The sequence below is a fragment of the Natrix helvetica genome, assembly GCF_964273705.1.
Source record: "Natrix helvetica genome assembly, chromosome: 5".
Lineage (NCBI taxonomy): Eukaryota > Metazoa > Chordata > Lepidosauria > Squamata > Natricidae > Natrix > Natrix helvetica.
The window spans coordinates 142,249,091-142,273,730 of NC_138551.1; the positions used below are offsets into that span (position 1 = coordinate 142,249,091).

The 24,640-nt window shown below is 47.2% G+C and overlaps 2 protein-coding genes across 3 annotated transcripts in view; both read left to right on the plus strand.

Annotated features, from left to right (window-relative positions):
* The window catches only part of MFN2 (mitofusin 2), a 35,996-nt gene extending 28,286 nt beyond the window's left edge, over positions 1 to 7,710 (plus strand). For both annotated transcript variants that reach the window (XM_081954628.1, XM_081954629.1), the window contains exons 17-19: positions 2,185 to 2,381; positions 3,991 to 4,125; positions 5,820 to 7,710. In XM_081954628.1, the coding sequence (XP_081810754.1) occupies positions 2,185 to 2,381; positions 3,991 to 4,125; positions 5,820 to 5,889 (402 nt within the window). In that variant the 3' untranslated portion in view covers positions 5,890 to 7,710. The remainder of the gene's footprint in view (positions 1 to 2,184; positions 2,382 to 3,990; positions 4,126 to 5,819) is intronic.
* Positions 7,711 to 9,402: 1,692 nt separating this feature from the next.
* MIIP (migration and invasion inhibitory protein) lies at positions 9,403 to 24,410 on the plus strand. The gene is made up of 10 exons (XM_081956593.1): positions 9,403 to 9,466; positions 10,016 to 10,239; positions 13,838 to 14,227; positions 14,846 to 14,948; positions 16,150 to 16,261; positions 17,641 to 17,705; positions 19,052 to 19,181; positions 19,810 to 19,906; positions 22,156 to 22,254; positions 24,254 to 24,410. Exons 1-10 carry the CDS (start codon positions 9,463 to 9,465, stop codon positions 24,392 to 24,394), a joined length of 1,365 nt encoding a protein of 454 aa, XP_081812719.1. The 5' UTR covers positions 9,403 to 9,462; the 3' UTR covers positions 24,395 to 24,410.
* The last annotated feature ends 230 nt before the right edge of the window (positions 24,411 to 24,640 follow it).

Below are 24,640 nucleotides of genomic sequence, written 5' to 3' on the forward strand. Positions count from 1 at the left end.
AGGTTACGCGCGACTGGCTCCTGGGCCTAGTGAACGCCTCGCTGGGTGAGGGATCTTTACCGGCCGCCTTGAAAGAGGCGGTGGTGAGGCCCCTGCTCAAGAAGCCTTCCCTGGACCCAACGGACCTAGCCAATTATCGTCCTGTCTCCAACCTTCCTTTCTTAGCGAAGGTTGTAGAGAATGTGGTGGTACAGCAGTTCCCACGTCACCTGGAGGAAAATGATTATCTAGACCCGCGCCAGTCCGGCTTCCGACCCGGGCACAGCACGGAGACGGCCTTGGTCGCATTGGTTGATGATCTCTGGAGGGCCAGAGATAGGGGTTGTTCCTCTATCCTGGTCCTATTAGATCTCTCGGCGGCGTTCGATACCATCGACCATGGTATCCTGTTGCACCGGCTAGAGGGGCTGGGAGTCAGGGGCACCGTTTTACGGTGGTTTGGCTCCTACCTCTCTGACCGGACGCAACGTGTGTTGGCAGGGGAGCAGAGTTCGACCCGGAGGTCACTCACATGTGGAGTGCCACAGGGATCGGTGCTCTCGCCTCTCCTGTTCAACACATACATGAAACCGCTGGGCGAGATCATCCGTGGCTTTGGGGTGGGATATCATCTGTATGCTGATGATACTCAGCTATACATCTCCACCCCGAACCACCCCAATGAGGCCGTCGAAATGATGTCCCGGTGTTTGGAGGCCGTACGGGTCTGGATGGATGGCAACCGACTAAAACTCAACCCTTCCAAGACGGAGTGGCTGTGGCTTCCGGCCTCCCGGTTCAACCAGGTGCTTCCATCTCTGGCCATTGGGGGCGTGCAACTAGCCCCCATGGAACAGGTGCGCAATTTGGGCGTCCTCCTAGATGCCCGGCTGTCCATGGATGACCATGTAACAGCCGTGGCTAGGGGGGCGTTCCATCAGGTCCGCCTGATGCGCCAATTGCGCCCCTTATTGGACCGGGATGCCCTACGCACAGTCACCCATGCGCTAGTGACGTCTCGCCTGGACTACTGCAATGCTCTCTACATGGGGCTTCCCTTGAGATGCACTCGGAGACTACAGTTGGTCCAGAACGCGGCCGCGCGGGTGATTATGGGGAGGTCTAGATACTCCCCTGTAACACCTCTCCTGCGCGAGCTGCACTGGCTTCCTGTGGTCTACCGAGTGCGTTTCAAGGTTTTGATTATGATCTTTAAAGCGCTTCATGGCAGAGGACCTAGTTACATGCAGGATCGCATCCTGCCCCACACATCCCTACGACCAATTCGCTCACACAGAGAGGGACTTCTCGGGGTGCCGTCCGCCAAACAGTGTCGGGGGGCGACATCCAGGAGCAGAGCCTTCTCTGTGATGGGCCCAGCCCTGTGGAATGACCTCCCCCGTGACATCAGGATTATTTCCGATCTCCGCTCCTTCCGTGTACAGTTGAAGACCCACCTCTTTCAATCATCCGGCCTGGCTCAACCGTAATTTTTCATATTCCTCCTGACTGTCTTTTTTAAATTTTAAATTTTTATTGTATATTGGATTTTTATTTGTTAATGGTTTTAATTTGTCTTAATGTTTTAATCTATTACCTCCTCCGTGCATGTATGTCTTTTGTATATATGTATGTTTATATATGTCTTGGTGTACGCCGCCCCGAGTCCTGCCCGGAAAGGGAGCGGCTAATAAATCCAAATTTATTATTATTATTATTATTATTAATGCACCCATAGAAAACAGAACTCTGAAGCGGGTCGATTTCTCAAAAGAACAGTTTTATTGGATACGTAACTTTAGCACAGGCTGGTGAAAAACCGACTCTGAAAGTTCCCATGAACACACCTAATTAAAAGATCAGGTTTTCCTTCATCTCCAAGTCATTAGCCACATGGTCCAGTCGAGATGCTGGCCAGTTACTTGGTTACTTCGCTCCTCCTCTCCCAGCCACCTGTTGGAATGACCTTGGTTCCCACAGGAACATTTTTTATTTTGACTACAACACCCTAGCTAAGGACTTACCTCCCCCTCCCACCTGAAGCCTCAAAGATGGCTCCGGACAGGTTCGCTTCAGGGTGGACAGTCCGGCTGCGAGACGAAGTGTTTTCAGAGTGAGCCAAGCTTCCGCCGTGACACATTCCGTTAAAAAGTTGCCATTCTTTCTGAGGCCAAGCCCATTTTCTGTCTGCATCCCCACCCCTAGGTCTGGAAGGCGGTGGGCTGGAGGCTGATCGCCCTTTCCCTGGGCCTCTACGGACTCCTGTACGTCTACGAGCGCCTCACCTGGACCACGAAGGCGAAAGAGAGGGCCTTCAAGCGCCAGTTTGTGGACTACGCCGGGGAGAAGCTTCAGCTCATCGTCAGCTACACCGGATCCAACTGCAGCCACCAAGTTCAGCAGTGAGTGAAGCCCCCTCCCGTTCTGACCTAAGCCTCTCAAGATCGTGAAGCAGACTCCTCGTCCCAGTAAAACCTCTTTTATTTAGGTTAAAGGGAATTCCTCTCCAGCAAAGTCCCGGCCAACAACCTTTTATGAGATTTCACAACTACAGGCTTGGAGAGCTGGCAGGCCGATATCTTCCAAATTCCATGCTGTAGCAGCAATTACTTGGCAAGAAGTCAGGGACGGATCTTCACCCTAATGGATTGAACTAATTGTCTCCTGCAAACTCCCCTCCCCTGTCGTTCCTCTTTTATTCCCTATGGGAGGGACCATTCACCATCCACCTGTGCCTTTACTCCCGAGTCGGCCCTTGCTCCTTAGCTGTTCCCTTCTCCTGGCAGCTCTGCGCATGCGCCCACTGGGAACAGGCTCCAGTTGTTCTTCTGCCTCACTGATGTCTGACTCTGAAGGCAGCTGATAACTGGCATATGGCTCCGGCCCCCTCTCTGCCTCCGACACAGAGCCCTCATCAGAGCCTTCCCCAGCCTCCAGGACTGGCCCAGGTTCCTCCCTAACCTCCTCACTGTCCGAATCTGCCACCAGCTCTCCTGGCCGCTGGCGGGCCACAACATCTCCCTCCCACTGCGTCCAGCTCCTGCCAGTGCAGCCTGAGGTCCAGACTGGCGTTTTGCAGGATGCAGGCAGTCCTCGACTTACGACCGTTCATTTAGTGACCAAAGTTAACAACACTGGGAAAAAAGCAACTTACAACCATTTGTCACCGTCGCAGCATCAAAATTTGGATGCTTAGCAACCGGTGGATATGACAGTTGCAGTGTCCCCAGGATCACACAATCACCTTTTGTGACTTTCTCACAATGGGGAAGCCAGGTTCATCTAACAGCCGTGTGACTATTTGTCTGAACATTTGACAAACATTCAGACAAATATATCTAAATATTTCTCTGAAATGGCCTGTCTTGCCTGAGCCACGGGGGGGGTGGAGGGTGGTTGGACTAGAAGACCTCCAAGGTCCCTTCCAACTCTTGTGATGCTGTGACCGACTTAACATCTGCAGAGATTCACTTAACCACGGCAATAAAGGTTGCGAAATGGAGCAAAGTTCGCTTAACAGCCGTCTCGCTTGGCAATAGAACTTTTGGGGGCTGAACCGCAGTCGTAAGTCGAGGACCGCCTGTACACCCAACCATGTTGGCCTTCTCCGAGTAGAAAAAACATCAGAAGTCGCTTGGGGGGAAAAGCTTTTAAAAATTGGTAGCATACACCTCAACCCTGCAGATAGAAGAATTAAAATTAGCCTGCTTTGCAAACTCATATAGGGACTCAGTGTCTAAGACTTAACAAACGCAATGATTCCCTCAACAACCATGGCAAGAAAAGTTGTAAAATGGAGCAAACTCACGTAAACAAATGTTTCACTTAGCAACGTCAATTTGGGGCTCAATTGTGGTCGTAACTCAAGAACTACCTGCATTAGATTTATAGGAGGGAGAAAGAGGCTTTTCTCGCATTGAGGTAAAAGTGCCTTGTCCCCTTTCACTTTTTTTTTTGACTATCCCTTTTTTTTTTTTTTTCCTTTTTCGCTTTAAAAACATCTTGTCAAAGGGAACTGGCGGGAACCTTCGCTCAACTCTGCCAGCAGGTGGATGTGACGAGAGACGATCTGGAGAAAGAAATTGCAGGCCTGAATCAAAAGATTGAGATTTTGGATACCTTGCAGAGTAGAGCCAAGTTACTTAGGTAAGCGTTGCCATTTTCATCTCTGTCCACAAGTTACTTAGGTAAGCGTTGCCATTTTCATCTCTGTCCACAAGTTACTTAGGTAAGCGTTGCCATTTTTATCTCTGTCCACAGCTGAATGGCAGGGCCCAGGGGTGTCAAACTAGAGACCATTGAGGGCTGCATCAGGGTTATGTTTGACCTCGGAAGGCCAGGGTTGGGTTGGGTGGGTGGCAGGGGGCATGGCCATGGTGGGGGTGATACGGGACACAGGGAATCTGTGGTGACCAAGTGCTAAGGCAGGACTTCCCTGAGACCCTCCCGCACTCTCAACATAGCAATAGCCCTTAGACTTATATACCGCTTCACAGTGCTATACAGCCCTCTCTAAGCGATATACAGAGTCAGCCTCTTACCCCCAACATTTGGGTCCTCATTTTACCCACCTCGGAAGGATGGAAGGCTGAGTCAACCTGGATTGAGTCAGGATTGAACTGGCAGTGGGCAGAGTTAGCCTGCAGTACTGCATTCTAACTACTGTGCACCATGGATGGATGGATGGATGGATGGATGGATGGATGGATGGATGGAAGGAAGGAAGGAAGGAAGGAAGGAAGGAAGGAAGGAAGGAAGGAAGGAAGGAAGGAATAGCTATAGCACTTATAGACCACTTCACAATGCTTTTACAGCCCTCTCTAAGCGGTGTACAGAGTCAGCCTCTTGCCCCCCAACAATCTGGGCCCTCATTTGACCCACCTTGGAAGGACGAAAGACTGAGCCAACTTGCAGCTGGTTAGGATCGAACTGTTGGTATTGGGCAGTTAGCCTGCAATACCACATTCTAACCACTGGGAGGGAAGGAAGGAAGGAAGATAGCAATAAGCACTTAGACAGCTCTACTCTCTTCTGCAGTATTCTATATTTGAAAAAGGTCCCTGGCGTTTTCAATTTGAATAACGACTTGGTATGCTCCGCTTTTGCGGCTCAGCGGAAGCAAAGCTGGCTTGAATGGATTTAACCTAGCCATTAAAAGGCTGTAAGTCAGTGATGGCGAACCTATGGCAAACCTTTTGTCAAAAAGCCATCTATTGCCCTCCCCAGGCTCCAGAGGCTTTATAGGAGCCTGGGGAGGGTGAAAAGAGCCTCTCCCCCACCCCCGGAGGCCCTCCGGAGGCTTCATGAGCTTACCTGAAGCCTCCGGAGCGCAAAAAACCAGCCCTATGGGCAAACCGGAAGTCACTTCCTGTTTGCCCGGAGGGTCGTTTTGAGTGCTCCGAAGGCGTCGTGGAGCCTCTGGATGGTCGCTGAAGCCTTTAGAGCGCTCAAAACGATCCTCTGAGCAAACCCGGAAGTCATTTCTGGTTTGCTCGGAGGGTCGTTTTAAATGCTCCGAAGGCGTCAAGGAAGCCTCCGGATGATCCCTGACGCCTCCGGAGGGCGTCCGGGGGGGCGAGGGGGGCTGTTTTCGCCCTCCCCAGGCTCCTATAAATCCTCTGGAGCCTGGGGAGGGTGAAAAAAGCATGTAAAAATGGGGGGTCGCGCCTGTAGTGCGTGCATGCGCACTGGGGGTGTGTCGGGCATTGCATTATGGGTGCGGCACGCCCGCACACGACCCCCCTGCCCACCCCCCACTTATGGCACGCGAGCCAAAAAAGGTTCGGCATCACTGCTATAAGTTATTTCTTTTTTTCTAATATGGTTCTCTGCCCCTACAGGAATAAAGCTGGATGGCTGGACAGCGAGCTGAACATGTTCACACATCAGTATTTGCAGCAGAGCAGATAAGCCACCGAAATGAGAGTCCACCAAGAGGCTGGCTGTTCCCCCCCCTCCTTCCCAGTCACACTACTGGGAAAATAATTCCAGATGATGGGAACTTTTTTGGGGTGGCTGGAAGTGGAAAGTCTCGTTCCCCTTTGCGCCCGTCCCTTCCGTGCACACAGCTAATTTTGAAACCTGTTTTCCTTTCTCCTCAACGTGGGCGCTTCTATTCTCATAGCCAGCCCTTGCAATCTTAGCTGTTTTTGGCTTAGTAAGAAGAAACGTTGACCATCCCGACATTAGGCTGGGGTATCTCCAAACCCTGCATCTAATCTCTTGACTCGTTTTATTTCAGCGGTCGGTAAAATAGCAACTTAATTGGCGTATTGATTTTTCTTAGGGGGTGCGGAATGAAATTAACCCCCAAATGCCTGCTTGCCGCAAACGAATGAGACTGTTCCTCCCGAAGGGAAATCTTAATCGTAATTTATAGGACAAAGTTTGGTGCATCCTAGACCAGTTTCAGAGCTTGGCTTCTGAATTTTGGAAAGCAAGGAACTATATTTGGTTGGGTTTCTTCAACATTGAAATCCCATCTTCTCCTTATGCGCTTGTGACATAGCGAGTGGATCAAAGGTTCTGTGAAGATCCTCAAGATTTCTATGCTCTGATTACGATCGCCGTGTCGTTTGCCCTAAAACAGAGCCTCCTAAAGGGGCTAGTCCTTATGAAGTTAACCGAGTTGATTTCAAACACGAATGAATTTATTAGAGGCGGTGTGTGCAGGTGGACTGAGGGTGACGCACGGAGTTAAGACGGATGAAATGTAAGAAAAAGATTCAGAGGGAAAACGTAGACAATGGCATTTTGTGTCTCCTTCAAGTGAGGGTAGACAGAATTAATCAGCTGTAATGGATTTTTGACCTCTTCTTGATTGTTTCTCTACATTTTTCCCCCTTTGCCCTTCCTTTGTTTATGAACCTTTTCACGACTTCTTCCATTGTCTCTCGTACCTTTCAATTATTAGTGTTTTTTTTTTAGGAAGAGAAATAAGGACGTTGCTCCCTTTTCAATCCAGCCCCATCCCTTTTCAAAATTCAGTTTCCAAAATACGCCTACATTGGCAGATATATTGATTTCCTCCTGGGCTCAGTCAGGGGGTATCGGCTTGGGAAGGGGGCATGCACTGGGAGCAGCTTGTGCCAGTCTAATCTGTGCCACGGTTGGGATTATTCTGGGGTTTTTTGGGGGATCGAAAGACCCTCCAGTACCATGGTTTTCAATCTTGGCATTTTGAAGATATGTGGACTTCAACTCCCAGAATTCCTTGGTCAGCTGGCTAGAGAATTCTGGGAGTTGAAGTCCACACATCTTCAAGATGCCTTCATGTGATTTTTGAAGTGTCTTCCCATTAGCATCTGGGTCCTCCCTCCTTTCCTCACTGTTCTCAGTTGGGGGGCATTTAATTATCTTTCCGGCCAGCTCAGCCAAATTTGTGAGAATCTGACAATTTGGGGTTTGGCCACTGATCGGTTGTAAGCGTGGACCCCCTAAAGACGCTGCGGGTTAACAAGATTTCCCCCCAAAATGCACTTTACCTTTCGTTTTTAATGCTGCTGGTGTTAATTTTAATTTCTAGCCAGGCCTTCAACATCTTCCTTGATGGTGTTTTCTCTGTTTTATTTTTTGGGGGGGCTGTAGGATTTGGGAATAACGATGCTATTGACCTGATCCTGTTTCTAGCTATATGAGTGCTGTTAATAACCGCAAAACGGAATTAAAAAAGGAATACATGGATGGAGACTTCTTTTGTTTTCTTGGATAAAAAATGCTTTCCTTTGGTAATTTTCTTTTGTGGAAGTATTTTTTTTCGCCTCTGTGTTGGAAGAAATGTCCTCCTGGGTTCGGCTCCAAGTGGGGAAAAAGACACTGGAGACATGGAGGCTGCTTGGAAAGATGGTTTGCTACATGGCTTGAGTCCTGGACAGAAAAGGTGATCACATGCTTCAATGTTGGTGGAGAAGAAGAGAAGGGAAGAGAAGAGAGTGAAGAAGGGCTTGCAGGGCTTTTTATAATCTGTTCGGCCCCACCTATCTGTTTCCTGTTCCTGTGTAAGAACTGTATTCTGATTGGCTGTCAGACTCCCATGTGCCCATGCAAGGGCAACCCTCTAGGCTGAGTTTTGAATCCAGGTTTGATTGAGTTCAGATGCCATGTGGTCAGTTGAGTAAAGGCTTATATTATCCTGCCTTAATCCCATCCCCCTGGAGCTGAAGGGGAGAACTCTTTATTATGTAAAGTGGACTAGCTTGGCCTTCTTAATGGCCCATTGATAAAGTGAGGATGGCCAGGAAGCTGCAGGAATTTACTTAGTTTTTAAAATGTGTTTCTCCCTTTTTCACATCCAGGAAAATATAATACTCTGCCTTATCAATATTTCCTAGGATATTTCATTTTTCTGGGAGAGGGCTGGGTGATAACTTCCTACATAGGGAGGGAGGGGAAAAACACTTTCCGCCTTTTCTGCCTCAAGTGAGCTGGCAAGGCTTGGTCACAGGACCTCTGGGCATGTACAGATGGTAGTTAATATTTCAGAGCTATTTCAGAGCATTCAATCTTTATTAGCATGCCTTTTTCTGGATTTTATATTGTTTTGGGGTGGATTTTTTTTTTTTTTGAGATTTAATCTCAGTAACCCCATCTCTACTTTTGTGAAAATAATGACATCTCTGGCCATGTGCAGAGCGCCCACATTTTAGTGAGGAGTGTGTGTTATTTTTCTTGACTTTCACACCGCCAACAGTCTGGAATCTCACTAGGCTTTTAAAAACAGCAGGTTTCCCCCCTCTCTAAAACTCTGGGCCACACTGCTCCTGAACATGGAGGTTTTTATTTATTATTATTTTATTTTTAGTTTCCTGTTTTATTTTGAGCTTACTATTTTATTTTTAATTTACTATTCTATTTTCATTTTATTGTTTTATGTTTATTTTACTATTTTATTTTTATTTTATTATGTTATTTTTATTTCATGTTATTTTTATTTTATTATGTTATTTTTATTTTATTATGTTATTTTTATTTTATTATTATTTTATTATGTTATTTTTATTTTATTTTTAAAAACACAGTAATTTTTAAGTTTCTTATTGAGAATGTGAGTTCCCGGGGCTTTAATTACTTATTTTTAACAGATTAATAGTTGGAAGGGACGCCTTATAGGTCATCTAGTCCATTTTCATTCATGCGCTTGAAATCCATGACTTCCATTAATTTAAAATCGATTCCGTTTTGCATCCCACCTGGATCCTGTCGCTGGCTGCGGATGATAGGGACTGTAATCCAGCGCCGCTGGAGCGCGGGGGGGGGGTGACCGGACCGCAAAGCTCCGTAATAAAAGGCGGACCATGCTTTTAAAAGAAAGAAAAAACCCACGCTCCCCAAAAACGCGAAATGGGGCGAGGTCCCTTTAAGAGCCAAAAATCGCCGAACTTCCGGGTAACGCTGGTTGCCGGGTGACGAAAGCGGAGCGTGGCCAATCAGGAGGCGTTCGGAAGCTTGGCTTTGCTACATAGTAAGCAACGGACGCGGGAGTGAATGAGTGCGTAAAACAGCGTCCTTTTGTTTTGTTTTGGGGGGGGGGGGGCGGGAGTCAGAAGAGGGGGTGGATCCTTCCCCAGGCTGGGTCCGATGGGGGTTGTAGTGCATCGCCTCCGCTTAAGATTTAAGAAAATTGAAATAGGGGAGGGGGTGTCTCTCTTTCCCCCTCTATGGGCTGGGGGCTAAGTAGATCCGCAGGTTCAATTTTGGGGGAGTTAGTGGGGGGACGCCCCTTGAGCAGATTTGGGGATGGGGGCTGATCTTAGGTCGCTGACAAGATAAAACCTATCAGAGATCCAATCAATCGGGGCTTAAACCCCCCCTACCCCACCCCAAATTCTTGCATGGGACTCTTGAGTCAATAAGATCTGACACCCAGCTTGACTTTAGTCTGACCTGTGGAAGGGCTGATAAAGGATGATCAAGGTTGTCTCTGGGCTCGTGCAGAGTTCCCCACCGCCTCTCTAGAGCCAGGCGGGCTTTAGAAATCATCCCGGCCTCCAAATTGAATCAAAATCAGGATTATATATACAGATATTTAACTCCCCAGCTCTCAAAAGGGACGTTATTCGGCTCCAGCCGCACAGCCTTCCGTGTTCCTTGCCGGACTCTGGAGGCCCCGAAATGGATCTTCAGCAGCTCCGCCATTTGAACCAAGACCTCCTGCAAAAGTTGAAAACCAACCAAGAAGAGTTCAGGAAACGCCTCCCCTTCGTGCTGGCTTCCTCAACGGGGACCCCTGAGTGCAAACGGATGCCCGGTTCCAGGAACGAGGTAGGTGGATAACCTGTTCAAAGATGGACACAAATACATCTCCAAAGGTCCAGTTTTGATCCAAATGTATATAAGGTACAGGTAGTCCTCAACTTACGATTTTGCGGCCAGGAGAGATGGCAGGAGATTCGGACGGTGAGGAGGTTGGGGAGGAACATGAAGTCTGGGGAAGGCTCTGATGAGGACTCTGTGTCCGAGGCAGAGATGGGGCCAGGGCCGTCCGACAGTTATCTGCCTTCGGAGTCAGACATCAGTGGGGCAGAAGAACAGCTGGAGCCTGTTCCCAGTGTGCGCATGCGCAGAGCTGCCAGGAGGGAACAGCTAAGGAACAAGGCCCAACTCGGGAGTAAAGGCACAGGTGGACGGTGAACGCCCCCCCCCCCCAGAGGAGCGAAAGGGGGGTGGAGTTTGCAGGAGACAATTAGTTCGCTTAATTAGTGCGAAGATTTGTTCGTGACTCTCAAGAGACTCCTTGCCAAGTATTGTCTTGTGCTTGGAAGATATCGGCCTGGCAGCTCTCCAAGCCTGATAAGGTCTGTGGTTGTAAATTCACCCGCGAAAGACTGTTTGCTGGGACTTTGCTGGATGCGAACGAGAGGCATTCACCTTAGCTTAATAAAAAGGGGAGTTTGTCGGGACAAGGAGCCTGCTTCGTGATTTGGTGAAGCCGAGTTCGGAATGCCATTTTACAACCTCTCTAGCCACCGTTGCTAAGTGAATCATTGCAGTTGATCAATGAGTCACCCGGTTGGGAAGCGAATCTGGCTTTTCCCATGGACTTCGCTTGTGAGAACGTCACTAAAGGGATCATGTGACACACACACACACACACACACACACACACACACACACCAGACACTGCAACCGTCATAAATATGAACCAGTGGCCAAACATCTGAATTTTGATCACCTGATCATGGGGATGCTGTGAAGGTCGTAACTTGGAATGGTCACTAAATGAGCTATTGTAAGTCGAGGACTACCCCTATGTTTAGGCAAGTGTTGGGATCCCTCTGGAGCTCTCTACAGGAATTTAAAATCCAACTCTGACTCTGCCAGGTGGTTTGGAGACCCATTGGGGGAGCTTCACGCTGGAGCTGGTTGATGAAATAAAATCTAATCCCACCTTCCTCCCTTGCCTCTTCCACCCCACCCACCTCCCCGTTTATCCACCTCCTCCCTTCACCCTCGTGTGTTAATAATTTTACAATAATAATACAATACAATAGTAGAGTTGGAAGGGACCTTGGAGGTCTTCTAGTCCAACCCCCTGCCTAGGAAGGAAACCCTATACCATTTCAGACAAATAGCTATCCAGCATCTTCTTAAAGACTTCCAGTGTTGGGGCATTCACAACTTCTGGAGGCAACTTCTGTTCCACTGATTAATTGTTCTCACTGTCAGGAAGTTTCTCCTCAGTTCTAAGTTGCTTCTCTCCTTGATTAGTTTCCACCCATTGCTTCTTGTTCTACCCTCAGGTGCCTTGGAGAATAGTTTGACTCCCTCTTCTTTGGGGCAACCCCTGAGATATTGGAACACTGCTATCATGTCTCCCCTAGTCCTTCTTTCTCTTAAGCTGAACATACCCAGTTCCTGCAACCGTTCTTCAAATGTTTTAGTCTCCAGTCCCCAAATCATCTTTGTTGCTCTTCTTTTATCTGCCTTCTATTTTCTTTTATCTGCCTTCCTTATCTTATAGCAATAGCCCTTAGACCAGTGTTTCTCAACCTTGGTGACTTTTAAGTCCTGTGGACTTCAACTCCCAGAATTCCCCAGCCAGCTGTGCTGGCTGGGGGATTCTGGGAGTTGAAGTCCACAGGACTTAAAGGCGTCAAGGTTGAGAAACACTGCCTTAGACTTATATACCGCTTTACAGCCCTCTCTAAGCGGTTTTACAGAGTCATCCTGTTGCCCTCGACAATTTGTCGGTGGCTCCTTCGGCCATCCTGGAGCATGCAATTCTTACTCCCCCCCCCCCCCCCAATTACCTGTTTTATTCATTAAACATGAAACTTAGTCAACTGAACATTTAAAGATGTGTCACAAATACCATTAGGCGGGTACTAATGGTTGACACGGGTTGCTGCCAGCGTTCGGGGGTATCTCCGTTGGGAGACAGAAAGTAGCACAGCGGAATGTGCAGCCGGAGAGAAAAACGTTGCTAGTAGAAACACACGAATAGAGTCACAGACACTGCTAGTAAAATTAAGTAGCTTTACTACTAAAGTTGCTTCGCAAGCAGCGATAGTAGATAGTAGATATTAGTCCAAATACAATTCAAAGAACAAACAATTGCTGACAGTCGCAGTGAAGTTCCAGTCCTCAAGTCATCAATCATAGAACAAGCAGAGAGAGAATCAGAGAGAGAGTGAGCTCTCCTGACTTCCTCTTATAGCAAAGCTAATTACATCTGTTAGGTACATCCACTCATTTAAAGTAACAGCGACCTTTTGTCATTGTAGATAGATAGATATTGCCTGCCCAACACTAGGAGTATACTCCCAACATTCTTTATTATTTTATCTTTAAAATAATATCTTGATGATGATGACGATGACGACATAATCTTTCCTGGCATATTGTAGCTCTAAACAGGGATTCCTCCTTCTCTTCCTTCTCTTTCTCCTTCTTCCATATCCGTCATTGGACATTGGCGATCATGTTGGCGATCCTATTTTAATCGTCAGCCGAACAAAAAAGAGCGGCTGAATTTTGTCCAAACCGGTCGCTTAGTTTATGAAACCATGATGCTTTTTGTCTGCCTGGACCTCGTTTTGCCTTCAATCTTTCCCTGGAGGATTCATCCAGGCTTGGAAGACCCTCTTACCGAGTACTGAGTAACGGCACTTAGAAAGTTGAAGTTAACTCTGGGTCATCCCCACACTTTCAGCGAAATAGTAAGAATAGAAACTTCCTACCTTCCCCTCAGGTGTCCTGGGCATTGGTGGGATTCAAATAATTGAACTCCCAGTTCTCTGTCCTAAGGACTGGCTGGGTGGGTGTGGTCCTGTTGGGTGTGACAAGCAGCCCTCGGCCTCCTGCACTCCCCTGGGCCGCGTAAATATGGCCTCAGCCGTAGTCGTTTCGAAGTTGACCATCTGTCAGGGTTCCAAATAGCATCCAAAAGTAAATCAAGAGTCCAAGACAAAGTATTGTTCAACGTTCCAATTTATTAAGAGAGCCATGTTGGCACCTCTGGGGGAAACCCGAATCTGAAGGCTTTCCGGTTTTCCCCACCGTTGAAAGTTCAAGATCCTGCCCCACAAGTACACTACATGGTCCAATGCCATGCTGGCAGCTTCCACCCATCCAGTTCCGGTCAGGTGCAGAGACAAAGGATGACCTTGGCTTTCTCGAAAGAATTTGGTTATGGCTACATATCATCTAACTCTGTACAATTCCCGCCATAGAAAAGACATAGCAGAATAACAGGAAGTGTGGCAGGCAAGAGATCCGAAAGAAAACTGCAGGCCTGACACAGTTCCTGATGGAGTCTCCAGATTGCATGTGCCTCGGGGCAGCAGCCTGCCACGCCTTGCTAATTTCGCTGCGTGATCTGCCAGGCAACATAACCTTCTAGCGCTGTCTTCCCTTGCAGATCCAACCACCATTTTGTCCGGACGTGGAAGGGGCCACCCTGAATGTTTCAGAGACGCGAAATTCCCAATTGAGTCTTGACTCTCTGCAGTGTGGGAGACGGAAAGGGGGGTGCCCCCCTAGCTGGGGGCCGCCCCATTCCCCTTGCATGGTCGTCGTGCCGCTGGGCGAGGCTGGGAGTGGAAACGGGGAAACGGCCCAGGAGGATGCCCCCCAAAAGCTGCTGCCTGCTGCTTGCCCTGAGGCAAAGGAGAGGATGTGGGCCCGAGAGGAGCTGACCCGAAGCCCAACAGAAGAGGACAGGAGGCAGGGGGCTTCGGCTCGGATGCCCCAGAGCCCCAAGTCCATTTTGCTTACACCGGGGGGCAAGCACGGCAGGACAAGGAAGAAGGTGGGTGTTGAAATAGAATCTGCTTGGCGGGCAGACTTGATCTCTGGCAGCTGCAAAGCATCTGGAAAGCTGGCAGGGTGGGGGATACTGATTTAAGACAGGGAGACTCCTGGCTTGCACAATGAGGACTAGAATCGCATCTTACTTTTAAAAGGAGGTGAAACTCCGCTGGTTTTCAGGCAAGAGGTGATAGATAATATGTCATCATTCCAAGTAACACCCCCAACGAAAGAAGACTCCGAGGCTTGAGTTTCCTCAAAAGTTCCATTTTATTACAGATGTCCTATTGGCACATCTGGGGAAACCCAAATCTGAAACCTTCCAGGTTTTCCCCACCCAAAGGAAAGTCCAAGTCCTTGCCCCAGCACCCACAGGTCCATCCCATGGCCCCGTCCTAACTGGAGACGCCTCCCAGTCACGCCACTCCAGGTACAGGGCAAGATGTCCTTGACTCTCTGAGAAAAGAATGTTATTTTGACTATATATCTCCCATACTCCATATGGGTCAGGCCTGAAGGCCCAATGCAAAAATGGCTTCCAGGTCTGACATAATGTTGGGCATATTAGGGGCACTACTTGGTCATTGGCAACAAGGAGGCACCGTTTTTTTTTCCCCAGAAGGAAGCCGGGCACGTGACGTTCGTCCCCGACACGGAGGAGCATTTGATCCCAGCGGACAGCCTGTCAGCGCAGCCGTTCCTGGGCTACGACTGGATCGCAGGTGGGAAGAAGTGGTGAGCTTGCTTCCCGCGACATCTACACGGAGCCTCCGTGCTCAGGGGCAGTCTATCTGCACACTAGAGCGGGGAGCTTTTGCAAATCCATCGAACTCCCCTTAGGAGCCTCCCTTCTATCTGTGTAGCTCTCTCGTTTTTTTAAAGTAAAAAAAACACCCGCTGCATTTTCATTTTATTATCGGGAGTGTTCCAGGAAGCAGCTGTGGCTGTCTTTCAGAAGTGTTTTACTCTAGGTCCCATCATGCTGGGCCCTTTGCCCTCTCCTGTTCCTCCTAGCCAGCACAGGATCAACGTTCTAATCAGCTTTCATTCATGTTTGCCAAGAAAAAGGAGGCGTAGATCCTCCTTGCACAGGAATAGTTTACCTGTGTGTGTTCTTTTTTTTTCATGTTTTATTTATATTACACTCCATTTCCATCAGACAGTGTGTGATCTGGGTACAATTATTTGAACAGTCATAACCCACATATTTGTTACTATATTCGTCACAATAATGTTAATAATATCACAATATATTAGTGCGACTGCAATAATACATAACATCTTCGTCGTCAAATTCTCTCCACATTAACATTTTCTCTTTTTGACTCTCCTCCTTTCTGACTTCTGTTTCTATTGCCTAACCACTGATAAAATACATGTCAGAAATATTTTCTTCTTTAGCCTTAATAATAAGCGTTAGTCTGTCCATTTCTGCACATTCTTATATTTGCTTAATTACATTCTCGTCTGACAGAATCTCAGACAAATCTCATCATTTGTCCATTGTTGTGCAAATACAATTCGGGCTGCGTTTGGTATATGTAAAACCAGATACGTAGTCTTTTTATTGTATTTTTCCGGTAGGATGCCCAACAAAAATATCTCTGTTTTCAAGTCTATATGCTGCTTTATCTTTTTTTTTTTTCCAACCGAGTGGTGTATTTTTGTACAATATTTTTTAGCTTTCGGGCAAGTCAATCATATATGAGAGTATGAACCCAACAGTTGATTACACTTCCGACATTTATACATTTTGGCAGGTGAAAAATGCCATCCATAAAACATTTTGTACACATTTTATTTACATAAAGTTTACCTGTGTATTCTAAGGGTTTGAAAACGGAACTTCTGATCCTGCAATTTTGCTCTTGAGGTGGGTTTCAACTGCTCGCTTGGGACTCAAACTTTCTTTTTGTTCCGTAGGGCTCCTGGAGACAGACACTTCCCTGTCGGAAAAACCTGAGGAATATTTTGCTGAGCTGCAGAATTTTCGTCAGGTCAACAAGGAGGCTTGCATCGGCGACCACGGCTTCGAGTACGACCCGGCTGGGGGGTGTCGAGGGGAGAATTGGAAAAAGGGGTGGACGTGGGAGCTTGCCTTGAGATCTGCTCAAACACGAAAAGGGCCATTTTTTTGAAGCAGAGGTTCACACAACATGCTTCAATCCGGAGAGTTAACACCCGCCAGCCGCGCAATTCGCATGATAAATTACGCTTTGCAAGGGGTGGGCTTGTACCGTCTTTTTTCAGAGTATAAGACGTACTGGAGTATAAGACGCACCAAGATTTTGAAGAGGCAATTTTTTTTAAAAAAAAAAGGGTTTTGCACTCTGCAGACTTCCCAAAAACGGCCCGTTTTTTTTTTTTTAAAAAGGGCATGAATTGCCTTTAGGAGGCTTGTATCTTGGGGGGTGGGGGACCCCAAAAATGAGCAAAATATGGCCCATTTTTTAATGAAAATGGGCCCGTTTTTTTGTCCAGAAAAAAGGGCATGGATAGCCTTTAGGAGGCTTATAGAGTGTTCCTGAGGTTTGCGGGAGGGGGGGCAAAATTGAGCAAAAAACGGCCCATTTTCCGCTCATTTCTGCCCTCCCCAGCCCCCAGGAGCACTCTATAAGCCTCCTAAAGGCTATGCACGGCCGTTTTGCTAAAGGGGGTTTCAGGAGGCAAACAAATGCTGCATTCGGTGTATAAGACGCACCCAGATTTTCAGCCTCTTTTTTTTTTGAGGGAAAAAGGTGCTCTTATACTCTGAAAAATACGGTAATTTTAAAATTACCTGCCGTCACTGTGTGATCCCACACAACGACACTTGTTTCGTCGTGGCCTCACAGGGTTAACTCGGCCTCCAAACCAAAGAACGGGAAGATACGTTACAGGTTTCTCTAGCCCAGTGATGGCTCATCTTTTCGTCGCCGCATGCCGAAAGGGTGCGTGCACGCGCCCACGGCCATAATGCAATACGTGTGCGACATACACCCCCACACGCCATGCCCCCCTGCGCATGCGCACACGAATCACCACCACCCCCGCCTCGTTTTGGGCCTTGCAGGCCTCCTTGAAGCCTCCTGGGACCAAAAATAGGGGGCAGGGGGATGCGCCACTTATCCCACCGTCCGTGAATGCGCATGTCTCCCACATGCACCCCGCCCCCCGCGCATGCGTGGCAGAAACCCAAACATCAGCTGGCCAGGAGGAGGCGCATGTGTGGTGAAGCTGGCTGGGGCACCAGCTTCCGTGCCGCAGAGAAGCCTCCACGTGCCGCCTGTGGCATCCGTGTCATAGGTTTGCCATCATGGAACTAGTCCAAGCCGCTATAATATGCAATGTTCCCCCGCCTCAGTTAGTTGAATGACTCACTGCGCCATTCCTTTCCCGGCCTTGTAATTTTCTGGGATTTTCCTTTCTTTACAGGTTGGAAGAGGTGAAATCTTCGGCCCTGGATCAGGAGATGGAAACAGATGCAGCTTCCCACCAGTGTATGCCAGCGCATTTTGGGGGGGGTGGAAATTCAGCAAGAATGATCCTGCCCTGGCAGGATCTAGACCGGGCCAGGTGGGGTGTGTGTGTGTGGAGGGCTGTCTCCAAATTTGGCCACTTGAAGACTTTTTGTTGCTAAATGGAAACCACTTCTGGACTTAGTGCTTGAGGTTGATTTTGCCTTTCACTGATTAGGTTGATTTGCCATTATAGAAATGGCTAATCTTTCTTCTTCCTCTTCTTCTTCTTCTCCTCCTCCTTCTGTTCCTTCTCCTTCTTCTCCTGCTCCTTCTTCTTCTCCTCCTCCCCCTCCTCCTTCTTCTGCTCCTCCTGCTCCTCCTCCTTCTTCTCCTCCTCCTCCTCTTCCTCCTCCTCCTCCTCCTCCTCCTCCTCCTCCTTCTGCTCCTTCTCCTTCTTCTCCTGCTCCTTCTTCTTCTCCTCCTCCTGCTCTTTCTTCTCCTCCTCCTCCTCCTTCTGCTTCTGCTCCTTCTCCTCTCTCTATAAAAATGGCTGTGCGTGTGTATGTTCCAGCATAACTCTGGAACGCCTCGAGCAATTTCAACCAAACTTGGTAAACAGATGACTTACTCTCTGGAAACAAATATTGTGGGGGTAAGACATCCCTAAAACCCCTTGGGGTGTGTGTTCTGCTAAGATGCAGCCTGTTGTGCCTTGAAATGGCTTCTACCGTACTGCTACAAAATGGCTTCTACTGTGCATGCAGTGGAGTTGCCAAGGTAATGCCTTCACAGTACTCCACAATGGGGTTCCCTCTGGTAAGGGGAAAAATGCAACATTAGAAATTACGTTTGGTCCGGACGTTTTCCCCCTATAAATAAATAAATACCTGGGCAACACCAGGTTATCGACTAGTTTTTACTATTTTGGAAAAGTGAAATGGTGAGGTTCATAGTTAATACTTTATTCTACTGCAAGAGAGAGAGAGAGAGTCAATGCTTTTTTCTTTTTACTTTTTCTCTTCTTCCTCCCTTCCCTTTTCCTCACCCCCTTGTGTCCTATTTTTTGCTTTCATATTTTTGTATTTTATTCTATAATCAAAAAAAAATTTTTTTAAAAAGAGAGACTTGTGGACTTCAACTCCCAGAATTCCTTAGCTAGCAAATTCCATGGCTGACTGAGGAATTCTGGGAGCTGAAGTCCACAAGTCTTATTAAGTTGCCAAGTTGGGAGCGCCCCCTGGTTTAGAGGCATGCCCCACATCCCATGAAGAGTTTCAAGCCGCTCATTTCTTAGCCTCACTTTGCAGCCATGAGGGCTAGAAACTTGGCAACGCGGTTTCTGTGTAAAAGGGCCCCTGTCGTAATTTTTTCTGGTACGCCCACAGGTGTCTTCTGTTATCGGTTGAATAAGCGCCTTTTTACTGTGCCAATGCATCCAGAATCGGCCTGCCCCATTTGCAAAACCCCTCGCGCTGAAAAACCTCCCGAGACACTGGTGGAGCCAGCTTTTGTTAGGTGAGTTTTTGCTACTATTTGGGGGCAGATCGATTTCACTCTGATTTTAGGGCGCGCTCCCCAAACAATCCATCATCGAGCGATGCAGTTGTGAAATGAGCCACACACGATGTTCTGGCCCAGGCTTCCCAAGAGCCTGAAGCAAACTCCTTGTCCCCACAAAAACCCCTTTTTTAAATTTGCTGTGAATTCTGCTCGTTCGCATCCAGCCAAGTCTTTCAAGGGAGGATTTACAGTCACAGACCTTATCTGGCTTGGAGAGCTGCAAGGCCGATATCTGCAAAATTGGCAAGGAAATCTCGGAGAGTTACGAACCAATGAAGCGAACTCATTGTCTCCTGCAAACTCCACTCCCCTTTCGCTCCTCTTTTAGTTCCTCTGGGAGGGGCCATTCAACGTCCACCTGTGGCTGTTCAAATCGTATGGGAGTGAGCTCCCATTACTTGTCCCAGCTTCTGCCCAACCTAGCAGCTCTTTACCTTTAGCTTTATGTATTCTTGCTCCATTTTTATTTTGTTTTAGTTTAGAAACGGGTGACTTTAACCAGTTTCTTTATATACAGAGGGTTTTTTCGAAGCCTTACCTGCTCCTTTTAGATGTTCTGATGTTGCAGGGATCTGTTTTGCAGAGTTAGCTTCCCGAGGGCTACCCTCCTCCCCGCGTATAAACACAAAATCCATCGACGGAAAAGCTACGAAATGGAGGACAATTTGGCCCTGCCCTCGGTGAGTTCCATGTGAAGGAATAGAAAGGGAAAGACAGGATTGTGGTTTGGGGGAGAGAAATTGAAACGGATTCTACGGTAGCATCTCTTGGACTGCTAGAATTCAGGGATGGCATTAAATACTGGATGGATGGATGGATGGATGGATGGATGGATGGGTGGGTAGGTAGGCAGGTAGATTAGATAGATGATAGGTAGGTAGGTAGGTAGGTAGGTAGGTAGGTAGGTAGGTAGGTAGGTAGGTAGGTAGATAGATGATAGATAGATAGATGATATAGATAGATAGATAGATAGATAGATAGATAGATAGATAGATAGATGATAGATAGATAGATAATGATGATAGATAGATAGATATAGATAGATGATAGATAGATAGATAGATAGATAGATAGATAGATAGATAGATAGATAGATAGATAGATAGATAGATGATAGATAGATAGATAGATGATAGATGATAGATGATAGATAGATAGATGATAGATAGATACCGTAGATAGATAGATAGATAGATAGATAGATAGATAGATGATAGATAGATAGATGATAGATAGATAGATGATAGATAGATAGATAGATAGATAGATAGATGATAGATGATAGATAGATAGATACCGTAGATAGATAGATAGATACGATGATAGATAGATAGATAGATAGATAGATAGATAGATGATAGATAGATAGATGATAGATAGATAGATAGATGATAGATAGATACCGTAGATAGATAGATAGATAGATAGATAGATGATAGATAGATGATAGATAGATAGATAGATAGATGATAGATAGATGATAGATAGATGATAGATAGATGATAGATAGATAGATAGATAGATAGATAGATAGATGATAGATAGATGATAGATAGATAGATAGATAGATGATAGATAGATAGATAGATAGATGATAGATAGATAGATGATAGATGATAGATAAATAGATAGATAGATGATAGATAGATGCGTGTGAGAGATGATAGATTGATTGATTATGGATGGATAGATAGATAGATGATAGATAGATAAATAGATGAGAGAGAGAGAGAGGTGATAGTAGGTGGATAGATAGATGATAGATAGAGAGAGAGAGGAGAGAGAGAGAGAGTGATAGGTAGGTAGGTAGATAGGTAGGTAGATGATAGATGCACGTAAGAGATGATAGATTGTTGGTGGATAGATAGATAGATAGATGATAGGTAGACAGACAGATAGATAGATGAGAGAGAGAGAGAGGCTTCGTACTTTGGATTTGGTTGTAAAAGCTCTAAGACTGCCATGCAATCCTGGAAAAAGCACACAGTAACTTTGGAAGTTTCAAAGCACTATTCCCCCCCCCCCCGCCCCCTTCAGTGGAATATGACTCCTTGTAAATTTACAGGGCTTGTAAAAGCAGCCTCCTAGGGATGCAGTGGCTTAGTGGCTAAGACCTTGAGCTTGTCGATAAGAAGGTCACCAGTTAGGGTGAGCTCCCGTGACTTGTCCCAGCTTCTGCCAACCTAGCCGTTCGAAAGCACGTAAAAATGCAAGTAGAAAAATAAGGAACCACCTTTGGTGGGAAGGTAAAAGCGTTCCGTGCGCCTTCAGGCGCTTAGTCACGCCAGCCACATGACCACGGAGATGTCTTCGGAGAGCGCTGGCTCTTCGGCTTTGAAACGGAGATGAGCACCGCCCCCTAGAGTTGGGAACAACTAGCACATATCCGCGAGGGGAACCTTTACCTTTAAAGGCAGCCTGCCTAGTACTTGGCTTAAAAATACCAGGGAATTCTGCCATACCATAGTAGTGAGGGACACATCAGGTTGGGTGGCTTTTTTTAAAAAGGAGGGATATATAAAAGAGAAAACTGCCAGTGGCTACTGGTCCCTTGGGGCCTGAGTATTGGAACGGGAGCTACAAAACTCACCCAGAACTTTGAGCCAATCAGAGTGTGCACAGCATGACTATTTTGAGACAACCCAGGAGGAAACTACAGTAAACGGAGGTTTGTCTTTCAAATAGTGGTTTATCTACAAGGGATATATACATACATGTACTACGCAAAGTCAGGCAATCAATCATCAACTACAGCGCGAAAGCACAGAGAGAGAGAGAGCCGCCCTCATAGGGCCTCTCTTATATATACAGCCTCTTAAAGTCATATCAGCCCAAAAACCTTGCTCATTCATTCCTTGCCTTATATCATTGTAGCAGCTGGTCAGCTCTTAAAGTATTTCCCTGACACTTTTTGCCTTTGTTCCCACAGCACTGCCTTGCTGGTTGGGAGAACCCCGTCCAAGTTTCCACCCCCGTCGTCAGCAGCCTGGATCTACATTCATCCCTGGATTCTCAGTGTCCACATCAGGTAGAACCGACTGTCGGAAACTTACACACACTTTGGTTTTCAAACACTCTCCGTAATCCTCAAACTTACAACCAGGGCGGAGCCCAAATGTTCTGTGGCTAAGTGAGACCGTTTTGCCCCATTTCACGACCTTCCTTGCTGTTAGGTAAGGCTCCCCGTTAGGAGAGCGAGTGTGCAGAGAAGCGTAAGGAGAGTGGTGTGGAAAGAACACGCACAAACCAGCGTACAGGGACACCGAATAGTAAAAGTAATAGTATTTTACTTATGTGGAAAATAGAGGTATTCAGAGTTCAATTTACACACGGTTCAGTCAGTCAGTTATCAATGTTCTCAGTTAAGGAATGATCCTTCGAACACAGTCCAGTATTATATAATCAGTTCAGCACACAAAGCAGCTAACAGTAGCAAAAACACAGTAACTCACGATACATCCACCGATCAGCATCTAACAAACAGAGAGCTAACAGTCATTCTGGCTCCCTCTTATGGCTGCTTGAGGTAACAGAAACCAATCACATTACCACAGTACTTAAAGCTACAGTACTACCATCATGGTTTATACATTGCTGACCCAACTGTTAGCTTACATTCCTAACACTTGCCACAGTTTTGCTAAGTGAATCGCTGCAGTTGTTAAGGTAGTCCCGCAGTTGTTAAGTGAATCTGGCTTCCCCACTGATTTTGAAGGGAGTCCCAGGATTCTAAAACAAGTCATAAATACGAGCTAAGCGTCTGAATTTTAATCACTTGACCCTGGGGATGGTGCAATGGTCATAAGTGTGAGAAACGGTCATAAATCGCCTTTTTTCCGTGCCGTCGTCTCTTCAGAGGGCCACCAAACGAACTGTTGCAAACTGAGGACTACCTATATTAGCCAAACGGCTACTGCGGTGGTTTTGATGATCCTTCTATGGCAGGCCAAGTAGGGATTATGGCATTAAAACAAAGTTTAAATCCAGCCTTTGTCTGGGCCTGTTTTGTGGTCTGTTAAATGAAGTGAACTCGTTTTTGAAATTAAGGCATTTCACAGCTAGCTGGAACTGCCGTTAGATCAAATTACAGATGAACAGAGTTGGAAGGGACCTTGTAGGTCATCTAGTCCAACCCCCTGCCCAAGCAGGAGACCCTACACCCGTGATGGCGAACCTATGGTACGTGTGCCACAGGTGGCACGTGGAGCCATTTGTTAGGGCACACAAGGCGATGCCCTGTCAGCTCCAGCACACATGTACACGCTGGCCAGCTGACTTCGCCCTTCATTTTTGGCATTTTTTGCCCTGAAGGCTCCGGAAGGCGAAAAACAACCCAATGCGCAAACCGGAAGTTTGGGAATGGACATCCGGTTTATGCGTTGGATCGTTTTTCTCCCTCCGGAGTCTTCAAGGGAGCCTCCTGAAGGTTCCGGAGGGCAAAAAACGGCCCTACGGGCAAACCGGATGTCTATTCTCAAACTTCCGGCTTGCTCATAAGCCCGTTTTTCACCCTCCGGAGCCTTCAGGGAATCCTCCAGAGGACCTCTGGGGGGGGCGTGGGAGGCTGTTTTCGCCTTCCCCGGGCTCCTAGAAAACCTCTGTAGCCTAGGGAGGGAGAAAAACGGGTCCATTGCATGCCAAAATCAGGGGGAAGGGCGGGGATCGCGCGCACATGTGCTTGGGGGGGGTCCCACACATTAAATTCGGGGCGTGGGCATGCCCGCACACGACCCCCCCCCTGTGCTCCCCCCACTTTTGGCACCTGATGGCGAAAGGATCAGCCATCACTGCCCTAAACCATTCCTGATAGATGGCAGCCCAGTCTCTTCTTGAAAGCTTCCAGGGATGAAGCTCCCACAACTTCCGAAGGCAACTTCCGTTCCATGGGTTGATTGCTCTCCCTGTCAGGAAATTCCTCCTTATTTCCAGGTTGAAGTTGGTTGGAAGGTTGGTATTTTCAAACCAATTGGCCATCGTTCCGTTTATAATTGGGATCTCTCTAAATCTGCTTTTTTTTTTTTTTTCAGAATTCCGGCTCTAGAGTGGCAGGTGGGACGAGGACGGACAAACTGCTTGACCGCTCTCGGGTGGTGGAATTTGAACTCGGCAGCGCCCCTTGGAAGCAGATTCGCCGAAAGCCGCCACGCCACAAAGCCATTTTCCATTAAAACCACCTCCAATCTGTCCTGGTGGTGCCACTTCTTTTTGCTGGGAAGTGGGTGGGGGGGGAGCCATAGGCTTTGTCAATTGTTTAGTTAAGGAACAACAGGGTGTGTCATTTATTTGCACTTTAAAAAAAAAATCTGCCTTTTATTATTTTTTAAACTGTCTTTTAGACCATATGGCAGTGGTGGCTAACTTTTTCTGGACCGAGTGCCCAAATTACGCTTGTTCATGCCTGAACCCCCCAAATT